Source organism: Corvus kubaryi, unplaced genomic scaffold, assembly GCF_017639235.1.
Source record: "Corvus kubaryi isolate FWS band 111438036 unplaced genomic scaffold, C.kubaryi_AGA036_p1.0 split3-37355, whole genome shotgun sequence".
Classification (NCBI taxonomy): domain Eukaryota; kingdom Metazoa; phylum Chordata; class Aves; order Passeriformes; family Corvidae; genus Corvus; species Corvus kubaryi.
Window position 1 is genome coordinate 789,407 of NW_024582089.1, and position 23,826 is coordinate 813,232.

Sequence of the window (23,826 nt, forward strand, 5' to 3'; positions counted from 1 at the left end):
TAAATTACCCAGGTGCCAAGAGGGTGCAAAAAGGGGCAAGATTTCAGAGCAACACAGAGTGGGATAACACTCTTAAAATATTTTTATAGGGATATTATTCTGCACTTCATTGAATGGTTTGAATTGGAAGAGACCTTAAAGCTCATCTCACTCCATCCCACTGCCATGGGCAGGGACACCTTCCACTAGCCCAGGTTGCTCCAAGCCCCGTCCAACCTGGTCTTGGTAGGAAATGTTTGATATTAAGCAGATGTGAAGCTGGAGCAGGACACGCGCTGCTGGTGCAGTGGCAGGACGTGCACCTGCTCTAAGTGACCCTGCCTTGACAGGGAGGTTGGACTGGATGATCTCCAGAGGTCCCTTCCAACTCCAGCCATTCTATGATTGTCTGTGTTTCTGTGAGCTCGTTTGAGGCGTTTTTCAAATGAACATCCCATGGGCCTATTTCAATGGGACACAAGGGACACACGCTCACCTTCGCAGGGAGCCGTCTTGCCACTTCCAGTGAGCTTGTGCAGCAGCAGAGCTCGGCAGAGAGCTGGGAGTTTGGGAGAGGTACATGCTCTCCACACCCTCTGTCCTTTCATCTGAGCTCCTCTCCCTCCTCCTTGATTCCAAACGCTCCCTTGAACCAGTGTGCGTTACACAAGCTCTGTGCCGCCCTTCCACAGCTCAAACAGGCTTATGAGCAAACAACAAAAATCCTGTTGTGCTGCCCAAGTGTGTCCTCCCTTTCATGGCATGAGCTGCTCCATGGCCTTTAAATCATCTCCCTGTGTCACAGCCACACACGCCTTCTGGAATTTAGGCTTTGCAAAGTGCTATCAGTGCCTCCAACATCCCACTCAGAGCCCACCAGGCCTCAGAAGCTTGGGAGGGATTTTCTCTTCTCCCACTTTCTATTTTTTTTCATTTTTTTTTTTCCTGCCCAAATCCCAAGACCAATCCCAAACCCAATTTGGCAGCCCAAATCCCAAGCTGAAAGTGAATCGCTGCTGCTGGCTGCCCTCCAGCATTCCTCTTGGAGCGAGTCAGGATCTGGAATGTCAGAATGTCAGAAGGCAGCGGCGGGAGGGACGGGAGAAGCCTGTGCGTGGGTAAGGGCGCCGGGGCGGGGGGAGGAGGGAGGAGGAGGTGGAGGAGGAGGATGGAACAAAACCCAACTTCAGCTGGACTGCCCCTTTCCAAACCAGCATTTGTTCCTGATTTATGCTTTTGTGTTTCACTTGAAACGTGCGGCTCTGTGCAGCAAGGGCAGAGCTCGCGGCCGCGCTCCGGAGTAAATCAGGGTTTGCTTTTGCTTTCCTTTTTTTTAGCTTTTTTTGGCAAAAGCTTCGTGTCTAGATAAACCCAGCCAGTTTCCAGCTCTCTCCTTGAGCTGAGAGTTTCTCCCTCCTGCAGTTCTGGGGAGAGGTTGATCCCTCTGGGCCTGTGGCACACTCTGGACGAGGGGAAATGCCCTTTTGCGGAGAAGTCGGGACGGGGCCCAGGCGGTGAGGCTGGCACAGAGCAGCGCCCGGCACTGGAGCACAGCAAGTCCTTGACACCTTCTCTGCTTCTGCTTGGACAAGAAACATTGTGGAGCCTCAGCTTTTTCTGCAGCAGATTAATGCCTAAAATTATACACCTTAAACAGCAGGGTTTAATTACCAGAGCTGTGAATAGTTTAATTAGTTTGTTCTGACCTTGGAAGGAAGACCTGCCCAGCGCCGTAGAGCGACAGGAGAGCAAGACTGGTGTTGCTTCTCACAGACACGCAGCCCGCGAGGCCATGTCGTCCCTGTACACCAGGAGTAAGGAATACACTCGCAGCAGGAAGGCTCAGTCAGACTCTCCCCCGTCCTCTCCTTCCCCGATCGCAAAGACACTCAGAGTAAGCAGCTTTTTCCTTTCTGTATTACCTGCTCAGCACATGCTCTGAGCAGAGCCCGGTGGTGGCGGTTTGTTGTCTTACCCTGTGGAGACCTGTGGCTGTGGTTTCCTGTGGAAAGAGGATGGTTTAAATAAAACTTGGGATGGTGCCTCTGCAGCAACAGGTTTTAAGCAGCTGCCAGAGTCCCTGCACTGGGATTAGCTGTGTTAGTGGTGTAGGGAATTGCTGGGATGGTAGTTTCCCCCTGTTCTGGAACGTGGCTCTCCTGGTAGGCTGTTGCTGGGTGAAAACCTCCCTGGTGAAAACAAGGCAGAACCTGACCAGCTTGTTAAACTGCACTTTTTCCAAAAACACTTTGATATTGCTGCTGAAACAAGGTTTGTGTTCAACTTTCACCCCTAGGGCTGAGCTGGCCTGTGCTGTAGTTGAATAATTTCAACACCACAAAAAAATTGAAGAAAACCACCTGTAGCAGGAGGCAAGGTAGTTACCTATACTCCCCAAACTAGAGCTGCTATCCTCCTCTCCCAAGGTGTTGGAAAGTTGGGAATGCTTCCCAGCAGTATTGCTGAGAGCTCCAGAGTCATGGGAGAAGCTGTCACAAACCCTCTGGGTCCGTATCATTGTACAGGCAGCCTCTCCACCATCAAGAAATATTATCATGCTGGAGTCAAAGCCTGGAGGAATTAGTTTTTAACAGCCAGGCTAATTTTAGATGGGAGCATTAAATTAATTCCAGCACTGGTATTTGCTCAAATCAGATGTGCATTGTCTGCTCTGTTGGAAGGGACAGATCTTGGTCTGGAAAAAGTATTGCCCACAATATTTGAGTTTTAACCCACTGCTGTGGCATTCATGGAAGCAGTTCCTGACCTCGGAAACTTCAGCCTTGAGGCTTCTGTGGCTGCTGGTTGCCCTGGGCTGTTAACTGTAATCAGGAGCAGGTGTTTTCTTCCCTCTGCAGCTGGAGTGTCTTTGGGATGGTTCAAATAATCTATAACTATCCCCTGTGGTCTTAGGTGGGCTTCCCTCATGGGTTTAACCACTGCGCTTACCATTCCTCGCTAAAGGGCTGCAGTATTGATCACCAACCTGGTAACAGGTGGGGACCCATTCCAGTGTGCTGGAAATGGTTTCATTTCTTTCAAACCCCAAGTTTTTAAGGTCAGACATGTTCAGACTGACTCTTTCCTCCCTCTTATGCATCTGGGCATACGAGCGAGTGACAAACATCTCACAAGAGCCCTGAGCTGTGCCTGGAGCAGACTGACAGGAGAGGCTGGTTCATCTGTCCAAAGCTATGGGGGGAACTGCAGACTCCTGGAGGTCCATGGGTGTTGGAGAAGGTGGTGGGAGCTCTCAGGTGGGTAGAGGTGGTGCTGGTTTCTCTGTCCATCACCACAATGAGATTTGCAGGCTCCTGGGGAGCTGTGGGTATTGGAGAAGGTGATGGGAGTTCTCAGGTGGTTACAGAAAGGTGCCAGGTGGGAATGAGAGGGCCTGGAGAAGAGCCGCTTATGGCAGTGAGGTTTTGATGAAAACCAGCACCTGAGCATGGAAATCCTTGCAGTGGTGAGGCAGTGCCAGCTGTGACTCCACAGCATCGGCAGGGAGAAACCATGGGGGGAATGCAGCAGCATCGACTCTGTCAGTGTAGGAAACAGCCCTGGTGCTATCTGGGTTATGGAAATAGCCCATGCCTTAAAAGGCTAATTAGGGAAGGATTGACTTCAGGCTAAAACAAGGATCTGAGTTAACTCTTTCTCCAAGACAACATAATTTTGCCACGAGCAAGAGAAATAACGGAGTTTGGTTTACTCTGGGTTTGTCCCATGTGTTTATTCCTCCCCACCCACTCCCCCATGCCCACAGTAACAGGCCTGTGCCACAAGGAGCCACCCTTCATAAACGGGTAGGAATGTGATACCTTGGAACCTTTTATCTTTCCATCCAGTCCATTGATACCAGCAGAGCTGTGGGCTCTAAACGTTCTCAGCTGAGCAGGGGTGTGAGCACACACGAGCAGGCAGGAGCCTCACACATGGTGCACACAGGGAGAAAACTCTTGGAGAACCAGGCAGAGCAAAGGAGGTTTGACTTGTCGAGGTATCAGTGCCAAACAGCTGCATTAAATGTCATTTGCCAAGCAGTTTCCTGTGGCATTCTGTCTGCACTTGCACTGCTGCTTGGAATACTCCTCCTTAGGAGTTAGGATAGTATTGCCTGGGGTTTTTCTTCCTTTAATTGATGGGAACTCCCCAAATGCACAGCTAAGGAAGGCGGGAGGGGGGGGCACTTTGCAGTAAATTCATGCAATCCATAGGAGGGGGAATATCCTCCCTGGAGCTTATGGTGACGGTGGGGTTGGTCCCTGTGCTGGGTCAGCACCATCCCATAGCCCTGGGACCTCCACAAACTAAAATACCCAAATCCTGTTAAATCCCCCAGGGTAAATGTTGCTTTAATGAAGATGTTCCTCAAAAGAGGAAACTCAAACCCCTTTGAAATCAATTCAGACCGTCCAGTTATTTGGCACAAGCTTCAGGTGTTTGGCAGTGGGTACCTTTTCATCATGTTTTGCACCATAGTGATTTAGCTTGAGGTTTCTCCTGAAAAAAATAATATTCATTTCCAAGGATGTAATAGGCATCCAGTGGCATGAAACCTGTTGTGTGCATTTAAGCAAATAAATGACAGGATTGGAAGGGTGAGAGTGAAGTCAAGGACTGAAATTTTTTTTTTTTTTAAATTTTGTTTTTATTCCTACTGCTGCTAGGCCAGTCATTTTTTCATAGGATGTACCATGTAGTTTGTGATTAGGCTTATTCATCTGTTTGTTGTGGTACTTTGTAACCCTTGTGCTTCTCCACGGGATATTGGTTAGGTGGGAAAACAAAAGTTAAGGAGAATGCATGCTCCCAGCTTACTGCAGAGATTCCAGTTGCAGCTTTTCTGTTGTTTCCCACCTCTTTGTCAAACCTTCCCCTTTTTTATAAACTGCTCCTTCTTGATTTGTTAGCTGATATTTTTTGCTGTAAAAAAGACCATCAAAAAATTGTCGTTGATGTGTGTGGGCTGCTGGTTCAGTAGTGGCTGCATCTGTGTGGCTGCCATCACTTAGAATCCCAGAGTGGTTTGGGCTGGAAGAAATCGTAAAGCTTATCTCACTCCACCCCTTGCCACGGGCAGGAACACCTTCCACTAGCCCAGGTTGCTCCAAGTCCCAGCCGACCTGGCCTTGAACACTTCCAGGGATCCAGGGGCAGCCACAGCTTCTCTGGGCCACCTGTGCCAGGGCTTCCCCACCCCTCAGCCAAAAATTCCTTCCCAATATCCCATCTATCCCTGCCCTCCAGCAGTGGGAAGTCATTCCCCTTTGTCCTGTCACTCCAGGCCCTTGTCCCCAGTCCCTCTCCAGCTCTCTTGGAGCCCCTTTAGGCCCTGGAAGGGGCTCTGGGGTCTCCCTGGAGCCTCCTCTTCCCCAGGTGAACACCCTCAGCTCTCCCAGCCTGGCTCCAGAGCAGAGGGGCTCCAGAGCCCTCGGAGCAGCTCCGTGGCCTCCCCTGGACTCGCTGCAGCAGCTCCAGGTCCTTCCCGTGCTGGAACCCAGGGCTGGAGGCAGCTCTGCAGGTGGGGGCTCAGCTGAGCGGGCACAGGGGCAGAATCCCCCCTGCCCTGCTGCCCACGCTGGGGGCTCAGCCCAGCACACGCAGGGGTTCTGGGCTGCCAGAGCACGTGGCCGGGGCACGCTGAGCTTCTCATCCACCCGCACCCCCACATCCTTCTCTCCAGGGCTGCTCTCAGTCCATTCTCTACCCAGCCCAGTTGTGAAGTAGCCACTTGATAGTTGTTACTCACTCCTCAAGAGATTCTGTATAATTCTCATTGTTCTGTCCATGCTCATGGTTTTGCTGCAAGGCTCTTTCCCTCTGATGTTAGATCGCTCCCTCATTAAGCTGCCTTCAGAGCACGTAACCTGAGCTTTCCAGCTGAATTTTATCAGGAAGGGCTCAGCAATAAAGCTCTAAGTGTACGCAGCAGTCTGCACTGATTTATTTTATTCTGCCGTTCATTGGAGCATCTGAAGGAGCCGTGCTGGGTGAAATATGGGATGCAGGAGCATCACCTTTTATGGGCCTTATGTTTTCACCAAGTCACTTGATAGTAATACTTGAGTATAAAAAGCAGCAGTTCCCAAATCACCATCTCTGTTAACGAGCCCCCACATGGAGCCCGTGGTGCTCTGAGCAGTGCTCTGAGCACTGATTACCATGGCAGCAAATGCACCCAGGCTGGCTACGGTCGTGTGCACACATACGTGGGGACAGCAAAACGAATCTTACAGCAGAAAGAAAAGCTAATGCACAGGAATGTGAGTGGCTGAGCTGCAGGTGCTCAGCATGCAAATCACACTAACAGGGTTGGTGTTAATGTATAAGTGATCACAGAATCACAGAATCCCAGAAGGGTTTGGTTGGAAGGGACCTTAAAGCTCATCTCATCCCACCCCCACCATGGGCAGGGACACCTTCCACTATCCCAGGTTGTTCCAAGCCCTGTCCAACCTGGCCTTGGACACTTCCAGGGATGGGGCAGGAAGAATTTCTTCCTTATATCTGATCTAAATCTTTCCTCTCTTACTTTAAAACTGTCCCTGCACTTGTCCTGTTGCTTGCCGATGTAAAAAGTCAGTGTCCCAGAGTGCTGGGAGGTCATTAGAAATGCCTGATAGGATCACAGCCTTCCTTGAGTTTGGAATATAAATGTGTCAGATGATCAGTTTTTGCTCTGTGGTGTTTTTGCAGCAGGTTCCATTCATTCCAGATATTCCTTGGTCACAGCTTTATTCTCACATGGGGTTTTCCTCTATGAATCATTTAACTTGTTGTGCTGCCACTGCCAGTGTGTTAGAGAATAAAAAGCGTTATGAAAATATTTCTCCAGGAACCTTTATCTTCCTGTGTTTCCATTTAGTGGCTTGGACCCATTTGGTTGTGATAAAAGTGATGCTGCATAAATTGAAACAGGATCAAATAAGTTGTCTCATGACAGTTTCCATCTAATTTCTGGATTGCTGACTAGTTACACAGTGTTTGTGGAAATGATTCCCTTCTCTCCCAGCAGCCAACAAGAAATGTGGAATACTGAAACTTGAACTTTCAGGCAATTAACCTTCGTCTGTGTTCTCCAGCACCCTGCTTTGTTTATCCCTGGTTATTCCTCAAGCATCATGTTTCTCAGATGGGTATTGGGATGAAATCCTTCTACATTGTTTGTCCTTGGGGTTTTTTTTGAGTTTTTCTCTGCACATGTCTATATCTGGAAGCATATCGGGAACTTCTGGTCATTCCCAGGGCACCACCCATGAGATGTTCCCTGCTGTGACTCAGTAGCCAGACGATGCTCCTGCATCTGGATGTATAAACAACACGGGTCAGGGCATGTGCTGTGACCTGTGGGGTGAATGGCTTCTGTTCCTGAGGCTGAAGTTCCTTCAGCTCTCCTCCCTCCAGAGCAACAGAATTGATCCAAGCCAAAGCTGGAGCAGGGAGTCTGTTAACTATTAAAGGCTCTGAGTGGTCATGGATGATTTGGAGAGGATCTGATGTAACACTGCGGCCTCATTTAAAGCTCCCGTTTGACCCTCAGCTGCCTGGTCAGAGGTGTTGCCTTTGGAGAAGCTGGGTAAGCACTTGGAGAGCAATCCCTTGGGATAGCTCAGCCTTGAAACCTCATTGCAGGAGGTCACAAGGTCAGGGGCAACTTTAGGTTCCACCAGAGCAGGGAATCAGCTGGGACTGTAAAAGGGGTGAAGGGAGGAGGAGAAAGAAGATACCCTTAATTTGGGTCAGTTCGTGGTACAGCCACAAAACCAGGGACAGAGAGGGGGGAAGTGCTGCAGGATGGGAATGAGCAGCCACAGGAGTGATGGGGAGAGTGGGAGGAACCTCTGGGAGCAGCAAACCACTTCAGCCTGCTGAGCTGGAAACCAGTGTCTGCTTCCCTGCAGGAGCCCATGAGAGTTCTGTTTTTCATAAAATAAACACAAGCCCATCAAAAATAGGGCTGGAAGAGAGACAGAGCCTGGTTCATCCATTTCCCTGTGTACTGGCAGCTCTACTTGGGCTATTCATGGGAGGTGGTGCATAGAATCATAGGATCATGGAACCATTAAGGTTGGAAAAGCCCTCTAAGATCACTGAGTCCAAACATTAACCCAGCACTGCTGGGTGGGGATCATTCTCTTCTCCCAGGTAACAAGCAACAGGACAAGAGGAAATGGCCTCAAGTTGCCCCAGGGAAGGTTCAGGTTGGGTACGGGGGAAAACTTCTTCCCTGAAAAGGTGGTCAGGCCCTGGCACAGCCACCCAGGGTAGAGGTGGAGTCACCATCCCTGGGAGTGTTTGAAACACATGTGGATGTGGCACCTGGGGGCATGAATTAGTGGTGAACATGGCAGTGCTGGGGGAATGGTTGGGCTTGATGGTCTTAGAGGGCTTTTCCAGTCTTCACAGTTCTGTGATTCCGTGGTTCCAGTCTCACTGCCATGTGCTGCCTGTGCTCACAGTGCTGTTGTGGGAATGTGGCTGCTGGCTCAGTAGGTGTTCACTGGATTTTGGAGTGAACTTTATGCTGAAAAGTTGCCGGGTTGGCTGTTGGCAGCTCTCACCCTCACTGGTGGCTCAAGAGGTATTTAAGTCCCTGATGAAACACCTGAGAACATCCTGCCAGAGCTTTTGCAGGGCAGGGAAGGGGTTCCTGCAGACCTGTGGCATTCTCATCTGGAAGAAATTTAGGAGCAGAAATCTTTTCTTCTCATGTCACTTGGCTGCTCAGTTTTTATTTCCTCATGTCTGGAGAGTTTTGTCTAAGATCATGTCTCTTTGCAAAATTAAATTTTTCACCAATAAAATTTGATCCCTTAGAAAAGAAGGAAAAAAGAGCAACAAACCCTGGGTTTCAGAATTATGGCCTCTCTTAAATTAAAATACTCTCCAGCCTGATGTTTTACATGGCGAGTTTTATCCCCAAGAGACAATGGGAATAAACTGCAGCTGCTGGAAAGCCCATGGGCTGTGGGAGGGTTTTGAGCACTGAGCCACAGGCTGGCCATGGCACACATGGCACAGACCAGCATCTGACTGTAGCTTGTTTGGGATGGCAGGAGATGTGGCCATCAGTCCCTCACAACCCTGGATGTTTGTTTCTGATTAAATACGTGCTGTTTGTACTGAAAACGATGGGATCTGCTGCAGCCAGCTGCCAAAGCCACTATTCCATCTTGGAGAAGCTTTTAATATTATGCTTCAGTAATAGCAGTTTTTCTTAAGCAAAATTTATTGATTTATAGTTTGAGAAAACATATTTTGCATCAGGCTTTGGGGAGTTAGAGGTTACATGGAGGTGGTTTGGCTGCACTGGATTATTAATCATATCCATGGGATTTTGGAACCCTTGCATTTGCACAATTGCAGGCTCGAGCTGGAAGCAGCACATCGATCACACCGGTGGAGCTAATGGGATGCTACACAAACCACAGCTCTCAGGTCAGAGGAGCAGCGTTCTGAGGGAGGCAATGACCTCAAAATAACTCCCAAAAGCAGAGTTCAGCCAAACCTTTGAGTTCTGCACCCACTGAAAAACTGAACTTGATCCCAGCCATTCCTGACTGGAATGATAAATGCGGCTGGAGGGGAACACTGACCTGAATTGTACCCACTAGGGATGGTCTGAGGTGTCCCAGGCAGCCTCCTCCTGGCTTTTCTTCCTTCCAGCTTAGCTCTGGCTGTGCCGGCTCCTGGAGGATCCCTGCCCTCAGCAGCACCCTGCTCTGCCCTGGCATGGCCTCGCCTCGAGTCCGGGGGGCAGATCTGGGCACCTCAATATAAGAAGGATCTGAAGCTATTGGAGAGTGTCCAAAGGAGGGACACAGAAATAGGGAAGAGTCTGGAGGGGCCACACGGGGAGGCACTTGGTCTGTTCAGCCTGAAGGAGCCTGAGGTCAGACCCCACTGGGGGCTGCAGCTCCTCATGGGGGGCAGCTCCGATCTCTGCTCTCTGTGGCAGGGACAGGACCCAGTGTAACAGCTGGAGCTGGGCCAGGGCAGGGTCAGGCTGGAGAGCAGGGAAAGGTTCTTCCCCCAGAGGGTGCTGGGCACTGCCCAGGCTCCCCAGGGAATGGGCACAGCCCCGAGGCTGCCAGAGCTCCAGGAGCGTTTGGCCAAGGCTCTCCAGGATGCACAGGGTGGGATTGTTGGGGTGTCTGTGCAGGGCCACGAGGTGGGCTCGATCCTCATGGATCCCTTCCAGCTCAGGACATTCCATGCTCCTAAGAGGGAGAGGTTGTCCTTTGGAACACACGTCAGCCTGGCCCAACACTGGAGCTCATGTAGGAGCAGCCGAGCTACGTAACTGCAGGAACGTAGTGGCTTTTGCTTATAAAAGGGAAAGAACACCAAAACCAGATGGCTTTATTTTATATTTAATTTCTAAAATAAACATGGCTCATCAAGAGGATATTTGCCAGCACAAGAATAAAATTGAGGGGTTTCTAAAATGTCCCCTGTTCCTTAAAGGAGGGCAGAGCTGGAGCTGTGCCCATTGGTCTCATTGCATGGTGGTTAATTAATCATAGGCATTGATCAGGATTTCTGAGACAAAATACACCAAAATAAATTCCTTGACAACTCCCTTAAAATAGTTTACACTGTCCTGAGATTGGCCAGTTGGAGATAAAGAAGCATAAAATGTTCCCAAAGCATCTGATTTTTTATCTTTTTTTTTTCTTTGTTTTTTTTTCTTTTTTCTTGAAAAAAATGTAAATAGTAGGGAATTGTGCCTTCACTGGCTCCAACCTCAGCCACAGAACGCAAGTGGAAGCAATTAGGGCAGTTTCTGCCTTGGCACGAGCAGCGGCCAATCCCCCTTTTGGCACTGCAGTTCAGGGCTGCATTTTATTGAAACCTTCCATGAGGAATTTGGTTTTAATTATTCATCACTGAGCTCCCAACAGCTGCAAAATTTTCTGAGTTTTTAAGGGAAGGCTCCTGCCCTTCACAGTCTGAGTATGTTTTTAAAATCAGCCCTGGATGGTATTCCTGGCACAAGGCAGCATCCCAGCACTCTGGGTGGGTGGAGCCAGTACCCAGCTATGCGTTTTCCCTGAGACTGACCAATGTCAGCACCCTGAGAATCTCTGGAAGTGTCCAAGGCCAGGTTGGACAGGGCTTGGAGCAACCTGGGCTAGTGGAAGGTGTCCCTGCCCATGGTAGGGAATGGAACTGGATGAGCTTTGAAAGTCCCTTCCAACCCAAACCATCCTGTGATGCCACAGTTCTGTGGTGCTCTTTGCCCTTCTTCTTGGGTCCCATCTCAGATCCTGATGTTTTTCCAGCTCACCTGGGTTGGATCATCTCTGAGCTGGCAAAATGGGCTGAACCCCTTCAGTGTCCTCCACCACCCCAGCACTACCTGGACGTGCTGCCCACCGTGAGATGGACAGGAGGGACGGTGGACAGGAGGGATGGTGAGAGCTCCAAGAGTGGAGAATTACCAGAAGCTTGTGACTAAGGCTGCAAGTGCTCCGTACTTTTTAGTTTTCCTTTAGAAGTCACCCCCTTGGGTGTCTGGGCAGCAGTGCTGGGGCTCAGCTCGGCTGCTGTGCTGGATTCCGAATCAGGACAGCCGCCTCCAGCCCTGCATCTTCCCCCCAGCCCAACCCCTGCAGTGCTCTGACCCTGTTTAGATTATGGAAGGATAATTTCACAACTTGATGCTTCCCTGGCTCTTGATGTTTCTAGTTGAATTTTGATCCCAGGGGAAATAAAGGAATCTGGGCAAAACTGCAGTGCTGCTCCACATTTGCCACGGAAATAAAAAAGCCTTGAGTGGTTTGTTGATGATGACTGGAGTGGATACAGCAGTTTTCTCAGCACCCCCTTTCAAACCCTAAAAGTTTCCTTCAGGAAAGTCAGGAAGGAAAAGACCCTTCTTGCACCAGCTCAGCCAAGTGCACGTGTGATGCCTCAGCTCTTCATTCCCTCTGTTCATTCCCAACTTCTCTTCCTGGCAATGAAGGAAGGAGAGTTTTGTCCTTCACCTTCTCATTCTGACCTTGGAATTTCCAGCTCTGGGATGGCATCTCTGAGCAAACAACCTCCTTTGTCACTTCCATGGGCAGTGCAGGGAGCCAGCCAATGCTGCTGGAATTCCAGTGAATGTTTCGTGGCTGTTTGAGAGGACAGGGCAGTGCGGGCAGGACCAGCGGGGGCTGCGCTGATGGAGCAGCTGGAAGCACATGGAGAGGGTTCCAAATGTGCCGTGGTCACAGGGCAGAACTGAGCTGGAAGGAAGCTGTTTTCTGCTGAAACAACATCTCCAGTGTGACGTCCCAGTGGCCTCTGAAGATGTTTGTCTCTCTTTGAACAAATGGCAGGGATGTCTCAGTTAAGCACCTACTCCAGTGCTTCATAGAATGGTGGAATCACGGAGTCACTAAGGTTGGAAAAGCCCTCTAAGATCGTTGAGTCCAACCACTGCCCCATCACTGCCATGTTCACCACTAACCCATGTCCCCTGGTGCCACATCCACATGTTTTTTAAACACTTCCAAGGATGGTGACTCCACCACTGCCCTGGGCAGCTGTGCCAGGTCCTGACCACCCCTTCAGGGAAGAAATTTTCCCCAATATCCAACCTGAACCTCCCCTGGCACAACTTGAGGCCATTTCCTCTCCTCCTGTTCCTGTTCCCTGAGAGCAGAGCCCAACACCCCCTGGCTGCCCCCTCCTGTCAGGGAGTTGTACAGAGCCACAAGGTCCCCCCTGAGCTCCTTTTCTCCAGGCTGAGCCCCCCCAGCTCCCTCAGCTGCTCCTTGTGCTCCAGACTCTTCCCCAGCTTCATTGTTCTTCTCTTAGAGGGCTTTTCCAACCTTAATGGTGCTGTGATTCTGTGATTCCAGGTTACTGCAGGGTGGCTCTGCTCAATGCTGGCAGCAGCAGGAATGATGGAGATCCTCCCCTCTCATCTGGCACTTTGCTTCTCTGTAAACACACAGAGACAGTCACCGTCTGAACCAATCCATCTCAGCATCCATCTGTTGGAAAGTTGTAAATATAATAAGCCTGGGGGATTTCCCCCTTTTTTGCTGTGTATGTTTAAAGTGATTCCTTTCTTACCCCACCCTTCCTTTGTGGAAGCATGCCCCTGGTCTCTCTTTATGTGGAAATTCTCATTTCTTTGAAGGAAAAACAAGGACAGTAGTGCTTTTTCCTCTTGCTGCAAGTGCCCAGGCTGGCTCGGGGACCTGCCTGGGTTCATTGCCTGGTTCCCATGTCACCTTGCCCAGCCACATGGTGTTTCCCAGCACTGTTCAAATCCATTAGCAAGTGCATTTGCTGAAGTAAATTCAGGCTTGCTAAGGAGTGGATTACTTGCCCAGATGTTTGTCATCATAGCAAAAATCGTCACTGAAGGGGATTAGCATAAAGTGCACAAATAACTTTCAACAAGAGCCTTGTTAATCACTGTAATTCCCTTCTCTGGCTCTTCAGGGGAGCTTGGGTCATTGGGCCAGGATTCAAAAGGAGCTGTCAGGCTGCGGAGAGGTTTAAGAAACAAATGTTGAAAGCTCATCTAACAAAGCACTGTGGAGAGATCAGCGTGTGTGTGGCTGAAAACGGGAAATCCTTTGTAGTATCCCAGAATCCCAGACTGGTTTGGGTGGGAAGGGACCATCAAAGCTCATCCAATCCCACCCCTGCCACGGACAGGGACACTTTCCACTAGCCCAGGTTGCTCCAAGCCTCATCCAACCTGGCCTTGAACATTTCCAGGCATGGGGCAGCCACAGCTTCTCTGGGCACCCTGTGCCAGGGCCTCCCCACCCTCACAGGGAAGAATTTCTCCCCAATATCCCATCTATCCCTGCTCTCTGGCAGTGGGAAGCCATTCCCCCTTGTCCCGTCACTCCATCCCTTGTCTAAAGTCCCTCTCCAGCTCTCCTGGAACCCTTTTAGGCCCTGGAAGGCTCCAAGGTTTCTCCAGAATCTTCTCTTCTCCAGGTGAACACCCCCAGCTCTCCCAGCCTGGCTCCAGGGCAGAGGGGCTCCAGAGCCCTCAGAGCAGCTCCGTGGCCTCCCCTGGACTCGCTGCAGCAGCTCCAGGTCCTTCCCGTGCTGGAACCCAGGGCTGGAGGCAGCTCTGTAGGTGGGGGCTCAGCTGAGCGGGGCACAGGGGCAGGATCTGCCCTGCCCTGCATGAGCCCAGGATGTGCTTGGATTTGTGGTCTGTCTTTCTAACAACAGCCCTGTGCCAGAGACCAGCTGTACAGAAAGTGTCCCAACCTGCTGCCTTCAGGTTTCATACAGAGCATGGCCCAAGCCACAGCTGTTTGGACAAGAGGGCTGTGTCCCTGTCATGACATCAGGCAGTTTCTGGGCATTGAGTCGCATGAAATGCTTCCCAGACAGTGTGCAACATGGCTTGTGGAGGTGCAGCAGGGCTTAGCCGTGGTGGAAATGCATCTGCTGTCTTCCTTGGGAGGTTTCTCTCTTGTAAGATGAAAAGAGAAGAGAGATTTTATTAGAGCAAGTAAAATAATACCAGGGTGGACCCACTGCCATGGCTCGGCGCCCATGCCTGCACCAGGATGGCCTCCTGGAGCTTTGGTTGGCACTAGACCTGCCCAAGAGCCTGGCTGAGGGTGGCCCTGTGGGCACAGCTGGAGGGAGAATGTGCTAATTCACAGCAGGGTTTGTTTGTCCTTTTGATCCCTGCACGCAGCAGCTTTGTCTGAGCGTGTGGTCCATCCGCGGGGCTCCACGTGCCGGGTCCCGTCGGTTCATTTATCTGGTGCTGGTCAGCTCACAGCACAGCATGTCAGAGGCTGTGCTGCAGAGCCCACGCACTGCAGACTCCCTGGGGACCCTCCCATCCTGAATCAGGATGCAAGATGAGGGTCACATTAGGGCAGGATGAATTAAAATCTCAGTAGCCAGGTGCAGGTAATAGGTGGCCGTGTCCTGGCAAGCAGCAGGCAGGGCTGGGCACAGGGCGGGATGCTCTGGGACCTGCCCCTGTGCTCCTCAGGCTTTGAGTGGAGAGGTGGCTGGGTCACTTGTCCACCCTCCTCCTCCGTGTAATGGGTGACATAACTCCTCTCTCCATGGGGTACCCCCAGATCCCTGCCCAGGAGCAGGGGCATTGTCTGCGTGCCAGGCTGGAGCGGGAGGTCTGAAGTGCCAGACAGGCAGCAGATCTGCCTCCCAGCAAGGCGTTAGCACTGGATTTACTGGTGTAGCTGACAGCACAAGCAGCTCGATCATGTCTGGGCACTAAAAGCCTGACCCCTCATCTGCTCTGTGATGTCCTTTGTGTTGACTCTATTAAAAAGAGCATGGGGAATTGGCTGGAAGTGCCTGTGGGAGGTTTGTGCTCACTCAGAACAATGATGCTATTGATAAACCAGCAGAGGAATATTGGGCTCAACTTCCAGTTCAAGGGACCGTAAAGAGTTGGAAAGTACCTGGAATTTGAGTAAATGTCTGTCAGACAGAAACCGTGTGGAGGAGGTGACTGTCAGTGTGGCATGTCCTGGGGGACAGTGCTGCTGTCACCACTGGATTTATGCAATTGTAGGAAGGAACTGTTCGATCCAGAAAACTTTATTGAAATGGTGGTTTACCACATCCAGCCTCTGTAGGATATTCATAGAATCATGGAATTATTAAGTTGGAAAAGCCCTCTAAGATCATTGAGCCCAAACATTCCCCCAGCATTGCCATGTTCACCACTAACCCATGTCCCCTGGTTATTACATCTACACATTTTTGAACATTTCTTGGATGGTGACTACACCACTGCTCTGGGCAGCTCTGCCAGGGCCTGACCACCCTTTAAAGAAGAAATTTTCCCCAGTATCCAACCTGAGCCTCCCCTGGCCCAGCCTGAGGCCGTTCCCTCTCCTCCTGTCCCTGTTCCCTGGCAGCAGAGCCACAAGGTCCCCCCTGAGCCTCCTTTTCTCCAGGCTGGATCCCCCCAGCTCCCTCAGCTGCTCCTTGTGCTCCAGACTCTTCCCCAGCTTCATTGTCCTTCTCTGGACATGCTCCAGCCTCTCAATGTCCAAAGGCAGCATGAGGACAGCACAGTAGAGGTTTGGATGTTGATGGGGAAAGAAGAACCCAACACAGGCTTCATCCACCCTGGTGTAAGGGTCTTCTCCCTCCCTCCTGCAGCTGCTGTTGTGTCTCTGTGTGCCATGGTGAAGCTTTTCTCCTTGGGGAGGTACTTGCTCATGGAGAGAAGAGTGTGATTTTCTCAAGTTTAGCACAACCACTGGGAGATCCCTGTGTCTGTTATTCTGCCTCACCCACATCACACACAGCACAGTGATCGAAGTCAGGAAGAATAACTTCACTGGAAAAGGGGAACAATAGATTAGTTTGGATTCCAGGGAAGGAATTTCAATTCTGGAAATGAGGATTTGAACAGCAAGGTTCAGGATTTCTTAGGTGGGCAAAATAAATGCTTTGGAGGAGCTGAAGCAGTTGAAGATTCAGGCAGAGATTGGCAATTCTCAGTTTGGGCTGGGAAATCTCTGTGTAGCCTGGCATGAGCTGGGTGCTGGTATCTGAGGCAGGAAATCGCTGCTGCCTGGAAGCTCTGCAGTTTTTGAATTGAACCTTTAATTCTCCCCATTATTAATTACCTTTTTCTTTTTTTTTTTTTTTTCCCCTTCAGCATGAAAGACTTTCCAGGTAAGAATTTTCTTTTTTTAGTTTTTTTTTCTGTTTAATATTTATTGGCAGCATGTTTTTGTATGGCTTTGAGGATTCCTTGTGCTTCAAATCCAGCCTGCTACTGGCTGTGTGGTCCTTTCCTGAGCTCAGCTGTGGCTCCAGTTTGCTTCTGTTCTTTACTCCCCAAATTATTTACCTCATTGCCCTCTTAGAAACGGAGCTCGTTCCCACCCTGGAGATGAGAGGTTCGTGGGAAGTCACTGCCCATGGGGGGCTGGGCTGGTACCCTGGGGATTTTTTCCAGTTGTTGTAGTGGTGGTGACTGCTGGGTTTTGGGCAGCAGTCCCCAAGGCTGAGTGGAGGGTACTCCCACACACCCCAGAGCCCCTGCTCAGCTGGGTCTGCCACAGCCTTCAGTCCCAACCAGCTGGGCCCTGTGCTGGCTGTTCCAAGTTACCACAGCTCCACAGTGCTGGGTCTTCCTCCTGTTTCAGGTTGGAAGCAGCTACGAACCCCACCACGAGTGACTCGTCCTACAGCGACCGTGCCTCCAGCCGCTCCAGTGCCTACAGCCGCAGGGAGAACCGGCTCGCCACCCTCAGCAGCCGCGCAGAGGAGGAGAGCAACAAGGACTATAAGAAAGTAGGGGTTTTTAAATGTATTATTGTCACTGTGATGCCTTTTTGGGACTACCTGAAAACAGAGGCTAGACAAAATTAAGAGTATAAAAAGCAGTTGTATTTATTGAAGGGCCTTCAGGTACATTTAGGGCAGTCAAAGCCCCCAGGGACTACACCCAAAAATGGACGATGGGGTCACAGGTTTTTCATACTTTTATGAGTTTGGTCCATTTGCATATCGGGGGTTAATCCTCCAATTACCTCTCAGGTAATGAAGCCACTTACCCCAAGTTTGCTCCCCCTCAACTCACTTTTGTTTACATTTCTCAGGGCTTGAGGCAGTGAGGTGTCCTTGTGTTTCAGGCCTAGAGAGGAGTTGTTTTGTCTGACCACAATGGGAGAACAGCAGCTAGCACTGTATATGGAGTTTAGAGTTATACACTAAAGAATTGCAGGATTACAAATATATGAAAAGTATAAAAGCTAAAATCCAAACACATCATCTGCACACACCACAGAACCTGCCTGTTGCTGCAGAAACCGGCCCCAAGAAACAGTGGGAAGAAAGAGAAGATGTTTATTTTCATTTTCTCTGTTTCAAAGAATCCAGTGATTTGGATTGGAAGGGACCTTAAAGCTCATCCCATTCCACCTCCTGCCATGGCAGGGACACCTTCCACTGTCCCAGGCTGCTCCAAGCCCCGTCCAGCCTGGCCTTGGACACTGCCAGGGATAGGGCAGCCACAGCTTCTCTGGCCCTGTGCCAGAGCCTCACCATCCTGTGAGTAAAGAATTACCTAAATTAAAACCATCCCTTTTTTCGCCTCTTGGCTGTTTTTAAACTCCCTACAAAATTCAACAGCAGTTTTCTTATTTCTTATTCATGAATTATGAAAACATAAGTAAAGCATCCAAGTTGGTTTTGTTTTCCCTTCTCATCTCCTGATGTGTGGGAGCAAAGTGAACCCCTCAGCTCAGTGCTGAGGGCACACGTCTGCTCAGAGCAGCAAGGGGGAATGGGGTTAATTAACCAGGAGCAGCCTGGTTAATTGAGCTCTTGTTTTGCGTTTCAGTTATACGAGAGCGCCCTGTCTGAAAATCAAAAGCTGAAGTCAAAGCTGCAAGAAGCCCAGCTTGAGCTGGCTGATATCAAAGCAAAGTTGGAAAAAGCAGCCCAGGTAAGGGAAAATCCAGGTCCTGACTGGAAAAAACTGAGCACTGGCTGTGGCAAATCAACACTTGTTCCAGGATGGGAAAGGGAGGGGAGCTCCTGGGAGGGTGTTCTTGGGAGGGAAGGTGCCATGGAGGAGACAGAAATAAGCAAGTAATTTTGTAAATCAACTTGTGGCATCCCAAGCAAGAACATCTGTGGGCTGTCTTGGCCTTTGTGCAGCACTCTGTCAGTGCTCTCGGGTTTAATCACTTTCTATTTTTAATTTCCATAGCAGAAACAGGAGAAAACTTCTGACCGGTCCAGCATGCTGGAGATGGAGAAGAGGGTACGTGTCTCTGCTTTCTTCTGAGTCACAGCCTGTTCCTTGTGTTGCTGTGCAGGGCGCTCATTTCTAGAAGGAAAGCGTTAATTAAGAGATAAGTTGTATTTTTGCCTTGAGGGGCAGTGCACAGTGATAATTGTGTTCTGACCTTTCCAGGGCCTGAGACTCTGCTGCTCTCTTTGCACATCAGCTTCCTTCTGATTCCTCTCTTTCGTTTTAAGCAGCTGCAGACCAATGGATTGTATCACACTGAGGGATTGTTGGTCCATTTTGCTTTAAAACATTCTCAATCCTTACAAATAAAGACTGGTTTGAGGTGGTGGAGGAACAAGGAAAAATCCTGGAAGGGCTGCTCCCAGTTCCTTCATCCCCCAGCCTGGGTTGATACCAAGGACTGCCCCAACCCAGGGACAGGACCTTGAACTTGGCCTTGTTGAAGTCAGGGCAACATCCTGCATAACTTCTGTTGAATTAGGATCACAACAGCCACAAATACAGGATCCTGAGAAAGTAAAAATGTGTTCAGCTGTTCTCAGTGAAGATGCATTAACTGTTTCCAGGATGGCTCATGCATTTTGCACTGATGAATCCCTGGATGAACCGTGCTGTGGGCAAAAAGTGATCTCATCATCCACAGCACACTCAGAAGCTGCCTTTTCCTCACTCTCCTGGCCTCATAGCTCCTTGCATAGGGCAAAGGAGCAGGGCAGAGAGTGTAAATCCTGTTCTTCATTCATGTTTCCCCCTTCCCGCTTCTCAGGGCATGTCCCTGGAGCAGTTTGAGCCCCTTCGTGTTGGGAAAGTCACTGAAGGAGTTCAGATCTGCCCTCCTTGGCACAGGCTTAGCTGAGGCCGCTCACATGGCAGAGTCTAATCCTCCCTTCTCAAAATGCACCGAAAGCAGTCAGCTTTGCAGCCCTGGATTATCTGGGAGAAACAGGATTTCCAGGCAGGGAATTTCCTTGTTCTGTTTCCTATTTGAGTGGCTCAGTGACTTTTCTCATTGCCCCTTTTAGTGGAGTATAAATCCATGGTTTCACCTACAGAGCTCAAAATCACATTACATCAGCAACTCCTGAGAACTGGGATCACTGAAAATGGGGGAGAATTTCATTAGGGGTATGAATAGAGCTTGGGATCTGCCCAAACAGGCCCAGCACGTATCCCTGCTGGTTTGCCAGCTGCCCTGTCCCATCTGATCAGCTCCTGGTTGTAACCTCTGCCTTGCTTTGGGGTGCTCTTCAGGGAATGCTGCTACAGAAACACAAGACTCTTGTTTTTCTTTAAAAGAAAACACTGTAAATTTTTCTTCTAAATCCATGTGACCCTCTTTGTTATGAATCCTTGTAAACAGGAGAAGCGAGCCCTGGAGCGGAAACTCTCTGAAATGGAGGAGGAAATGAAGGTAAGAAATAATCTTCACTGTGTCTATTCCATTTTTTATGCTTTGTATTCATATATTTGGGGATTGTCACCCAGGAGGAGGATGTTAAAGGTGTCCAGGGGAAGGATCTCATTTTCCTTTCTGCAGTCAGAACTTGCTTTAATGGCCCTGTTCTCCAAACATGAAATGCTAATAAACTGTCCTGTTCTCATTCATCTGATTGCTCCTATGTTTGATTTGTTCTGCTGTTTGATCCGAGAACGGTGAAAACTGTTCTCCTTAAATGCCTTCCCAAACTAACCTTTTGTGGCATCGCTGAGTTCCAGTGTGTTGACCCCCTGTGCTCTGACTAGTCTGCAGCCCAAGTTAAGCCACTGAGGTTCTCTCCGGATGGGTAAGAAGACAAAGCTGGCTTTTGAGCTCACGCACACTGGCCACAGATAAAACACAGAGTGGTTGTGTTCCTATACTCCCTTCCCAAAGCATGTCTGTCACTGGGAGGCCACGGCAGCCTGGGATAATTCCAGCAAAGAGGAATTTGCTTCCTGGTGGGATGTGCAGCATGGCTTGCTGTCACAAGCCATGGCCACTGCTGCTCCAGCGCGTTCTCACTCCCATGGCGTGGCTTCAAGGACGGTTCTGCGCGTGAGGGGAACCCTGCAGAGCCGAGGCAGCATCGGGCTGCCCACACAGCCCTGAAGCCTCACCCTGGTTCGGCAGCACTGCGTCACCTTACGCTGTATTTCAGTGCTCGTGGTCACAGAATGAGTGTCCCCTTGGCTCTGCCCCTGCTTTCCTTCCCTTTGAACATGAGCAGGTTCAAGCTGCTCTCAGGAGGAAGGGCCCACCTGAGAGCTCTCCTGGCACCGTGCACTGACAGAAGTGAGTTCCTGCCACCCTGGAGGAGGTTCCAACTCTGTTTCTATTTGAAGGTCCATGTTTCTACCAAGCACATAGCTTTGAAAGGACCATTGGCTTGTGCTGCATCTTCTGCTGCAATAAGTAGCACAATGATGTGGTGGATTCTTGCTGTAAAGGCTCTTGTTGTCTCAGAGAGGAGAAAATAAGTGTGGATGTGTGAGCCAAGAGGCGAAGGAGAAAGGACTGAATATGTCTAAATTCCAAACCCTTTGTTCAGTGAGCAGGTAGGAACCTTTAACTGCACAGAGACTTTTCTGTAATTACAGAATTGGGGTCTTCAAGAGGAATACAGGCATGAGCAGTTTGTGTTGGTCCGTCAGCTCTGCAGATCACTGCAAACCTGCAACTTCAGCCCGTGGAGTAAGAAGACAAGGTGGTGGCCTCTAGTGGCCTGAGTTTGGAAACATACTGCTCTGGGAAGCAGTTAAAGAGGGAAGGTGCCCAAGGGACTGCTGGACACAGCCTCTGGTTCAGGTATTCTGGAGCTACAGAGCCATGGAAGCCAAGGTGGTGCAGAAGGAGAAGCACTGCTGGAGATTGGACACATTCTCACACTGCCTCGAGAGACATGAGCTGAAAGAACCTCTGGTCCAGCTGAAAATGAGCTTCAGGTCCTCAAGAGTGGTGCTGACTCTGCTCTCTGCCCTGTTCTTGCTGCATCGAACAACCAAAGTGGTCAAATTTGTTAGTAGAACAAATAGACAAGAAATTGGAAAATCTCTCTTCCGAGATGCTACTACATTTTCACTGTTTTTTGCAAAACCTCAAGCATGTGGTGAGTACCTGAGGGCACTGTGACATGTCTTGTTTGACAGTCACTCAAAAAAAAGGAGTATAAAATCTCTGAAGAAAGAAGCATTGAATTGGACCTTTCCAAAAGGAAACTTGTGTCCACTTTCATCGTGCCTTGAAGTGGGAGTATCAGCCCTGCTGTGTTTGCCTGGAGTGAGATAACCTCTGCAGAGCATCCCTGTTAGTCCCTAGTGTGGGAGTGGAGCCAGGAAAGAATCTAATAATTCTGGTCCTGCTCCTTGCGCTACATGAGTAGCTGTTGTGCAGAGTCAGGAGGAATAAGTAAGGAATTGTGAAGGAAAATGCAAATACACCAATTTCCTTTAATCTGGAGAGTGGCAAGTAGAAACAACCAGACCTGTCAGGTGATTAGGTCTCAGGTAGTTTTTGGGAATTCTTCCCACTGGTCTTTGAATCCAGCAAGACTCACGTCCAGCTGTTGGATCCAGGGGTGTCTGTGTCCAGCTGTGCACATCAGATCCTGGCCAGGGCTGTCCTCTCCTTGCAGCTGACTTCTGAGGAAGAGGAGGCAGAGATGACAGAAATCTTTGTACTTCAGGCTGTGTTTGAGGGAATGAGCTTTGCTCCTGTCTGGAGTGTGACCCCTGCTACCAAAGCCATAGAGAAGTGAAGAGGAGCAAGACAGGCTTGGTAACCTCAGGAACTTTGGTGGCAGAGCTGCTCCCCAGAGCTGCTCCTCAGACCTGCTCTTGCAAAGGTGACAGAGAAGTGCAGCATTTCCCTGAGTGACTGCACAATTCGACTGGAGATCCAGAACCTTGGCTGAGGCGGGAGAAAGAAAATTAGCATTTGCACTGAGCTGAATTCAATGCCAAGTGCCCGAGGTCCCAACTTCACACAGCAACTGTTCTTGAAGGTCACAGGAGCTCCTTTATTCCATAGCAGTGCTGCAGCTCCTGGCCTCAGCCATCATGCAGGCTCTGGGCATTTTTATTTAGTGTTGCAGGCACAAAATCCGTTAATTGAAGACAGGTAGAGAGAACTGAGTAACCTGCTTTTGCTAAGCCAAGTATCAAGCAGAGTGATAAGCAATCACAGCGGTATCATCCAGATCCTGCTCTTTGCCCTTGGCTTCAGTCCCAGCTTCCCAGCCTTTGCTGGATTTGGTGCATAAACAGGAGCCTGGCCTACCTGCAGCACACACACGTTTTTATATAAATGATCCTTTCTGTGGGCTGTGCAGCGTGTGGAGGCTGAGCGATGGCTGGTGGGACCATGCTGAGGTTCCATGCTGTGCTGGTGTGGAAAAACAAAGGTGGTCTCTGAAATAATCACAGTCCTTTCCACCTCATGTGGCACGATGCCCCTCCTATATATGTTAGATGCTTTCTGCCAACAGTGAGCCCTGTGATAAAACAGAGGATCTTTATTATCTGTGTATCATAAAATCATGGAATATCCTGAATTGAAAGGGACGCACAGTCCAACCCCTGGCCCCACACAGACACCCCAACAATCCCACCCTGGGCATCCCTGAGAGCCTTGGCCAAATGCTCCTGGAGCTCTGGCAGCCTCGGGCACATGCCCATTCCCTGGGGAGCCTGTTCAGAGTCCCACCACCCTCTGGGGAAGAACCTTTCCCTGATCTCCAGCCTAAACCTCCCCTGGCTCAGCTCCAGCCCTTCCCTGGGGTCCTGTCTCTGCTCACAGAGAGCAGAGATTGAAGCTGCCCCTTGGGAGGAGCTGCAGCCCCCAGTGAGGTCTGACCTCAGGCTCCTCTTCTCCAGGGTGAACAGACCAAGTGTCCTCAACTGGTTTTGGCACCATCAGAAGAAGTGACTATTCCAGTACAGCCATCTTCCAGCAGCTCCTGGTGTGATGTATCACAGGACAGCCATGCCATGTCCATCTGTCCTCACTGAGCACAGTGGCAGCCAGCAAAGCTTAGTCGGGTGAAGGGATGGATGGATGGAGGGAGGGATGGATGGATGGAGGGATGGATGGATGGATGGATGGATGGATGGATGGATGGATGGATGGA

The 23,826-nt window shown here is 50.0% G+C and overlaps 1 protein-coding gene across 2 annotated transcripts in view; it reads left to right on the forward strand.

The window, feature by feature from the left end:
• The first annotated feature begins 1,191 nt into the window (after nt 1–1,191).
• Nucleotides 1,192–23,826, forward strand: part of PPP1R12B (protein phosphatase 1 regulatory subunit 12B) — a 32,038-nt gene continuing 9,403 nt past the window's right edge. The window contains exons 1-6 of one of the 2 annotated variants that reach the window (XM_042016056.1): nt 1,192–1,873; nt 16,613–16,629; nt 17,106–17,253; nt 18,305–18,409; nt 18,677–18,730; nt 20,082–20,132. In XM_042016056.1, coding sequence (XP_041871990.1) covers nt 1,772–1,873; nt 16,613–16,629; nt 17,106–17,253; nt 18,305–18,409; nt 18,677–18,730; nt 20,082–20,132 — 477 coding nt within the window. In that variant the 5' untranslated portion in view covers nt 1,192–1,771. The remainder of the gene's footprint in view (nt 1,874–16,612; nt 16,630–17,105; nt 17,254–18,304; nt 18,410–18,676; nt 18,731–20,081; nt 20,133–23,826) is intronic. The other variant, XM_042016057.1, reaches the window with a different exon arrangement.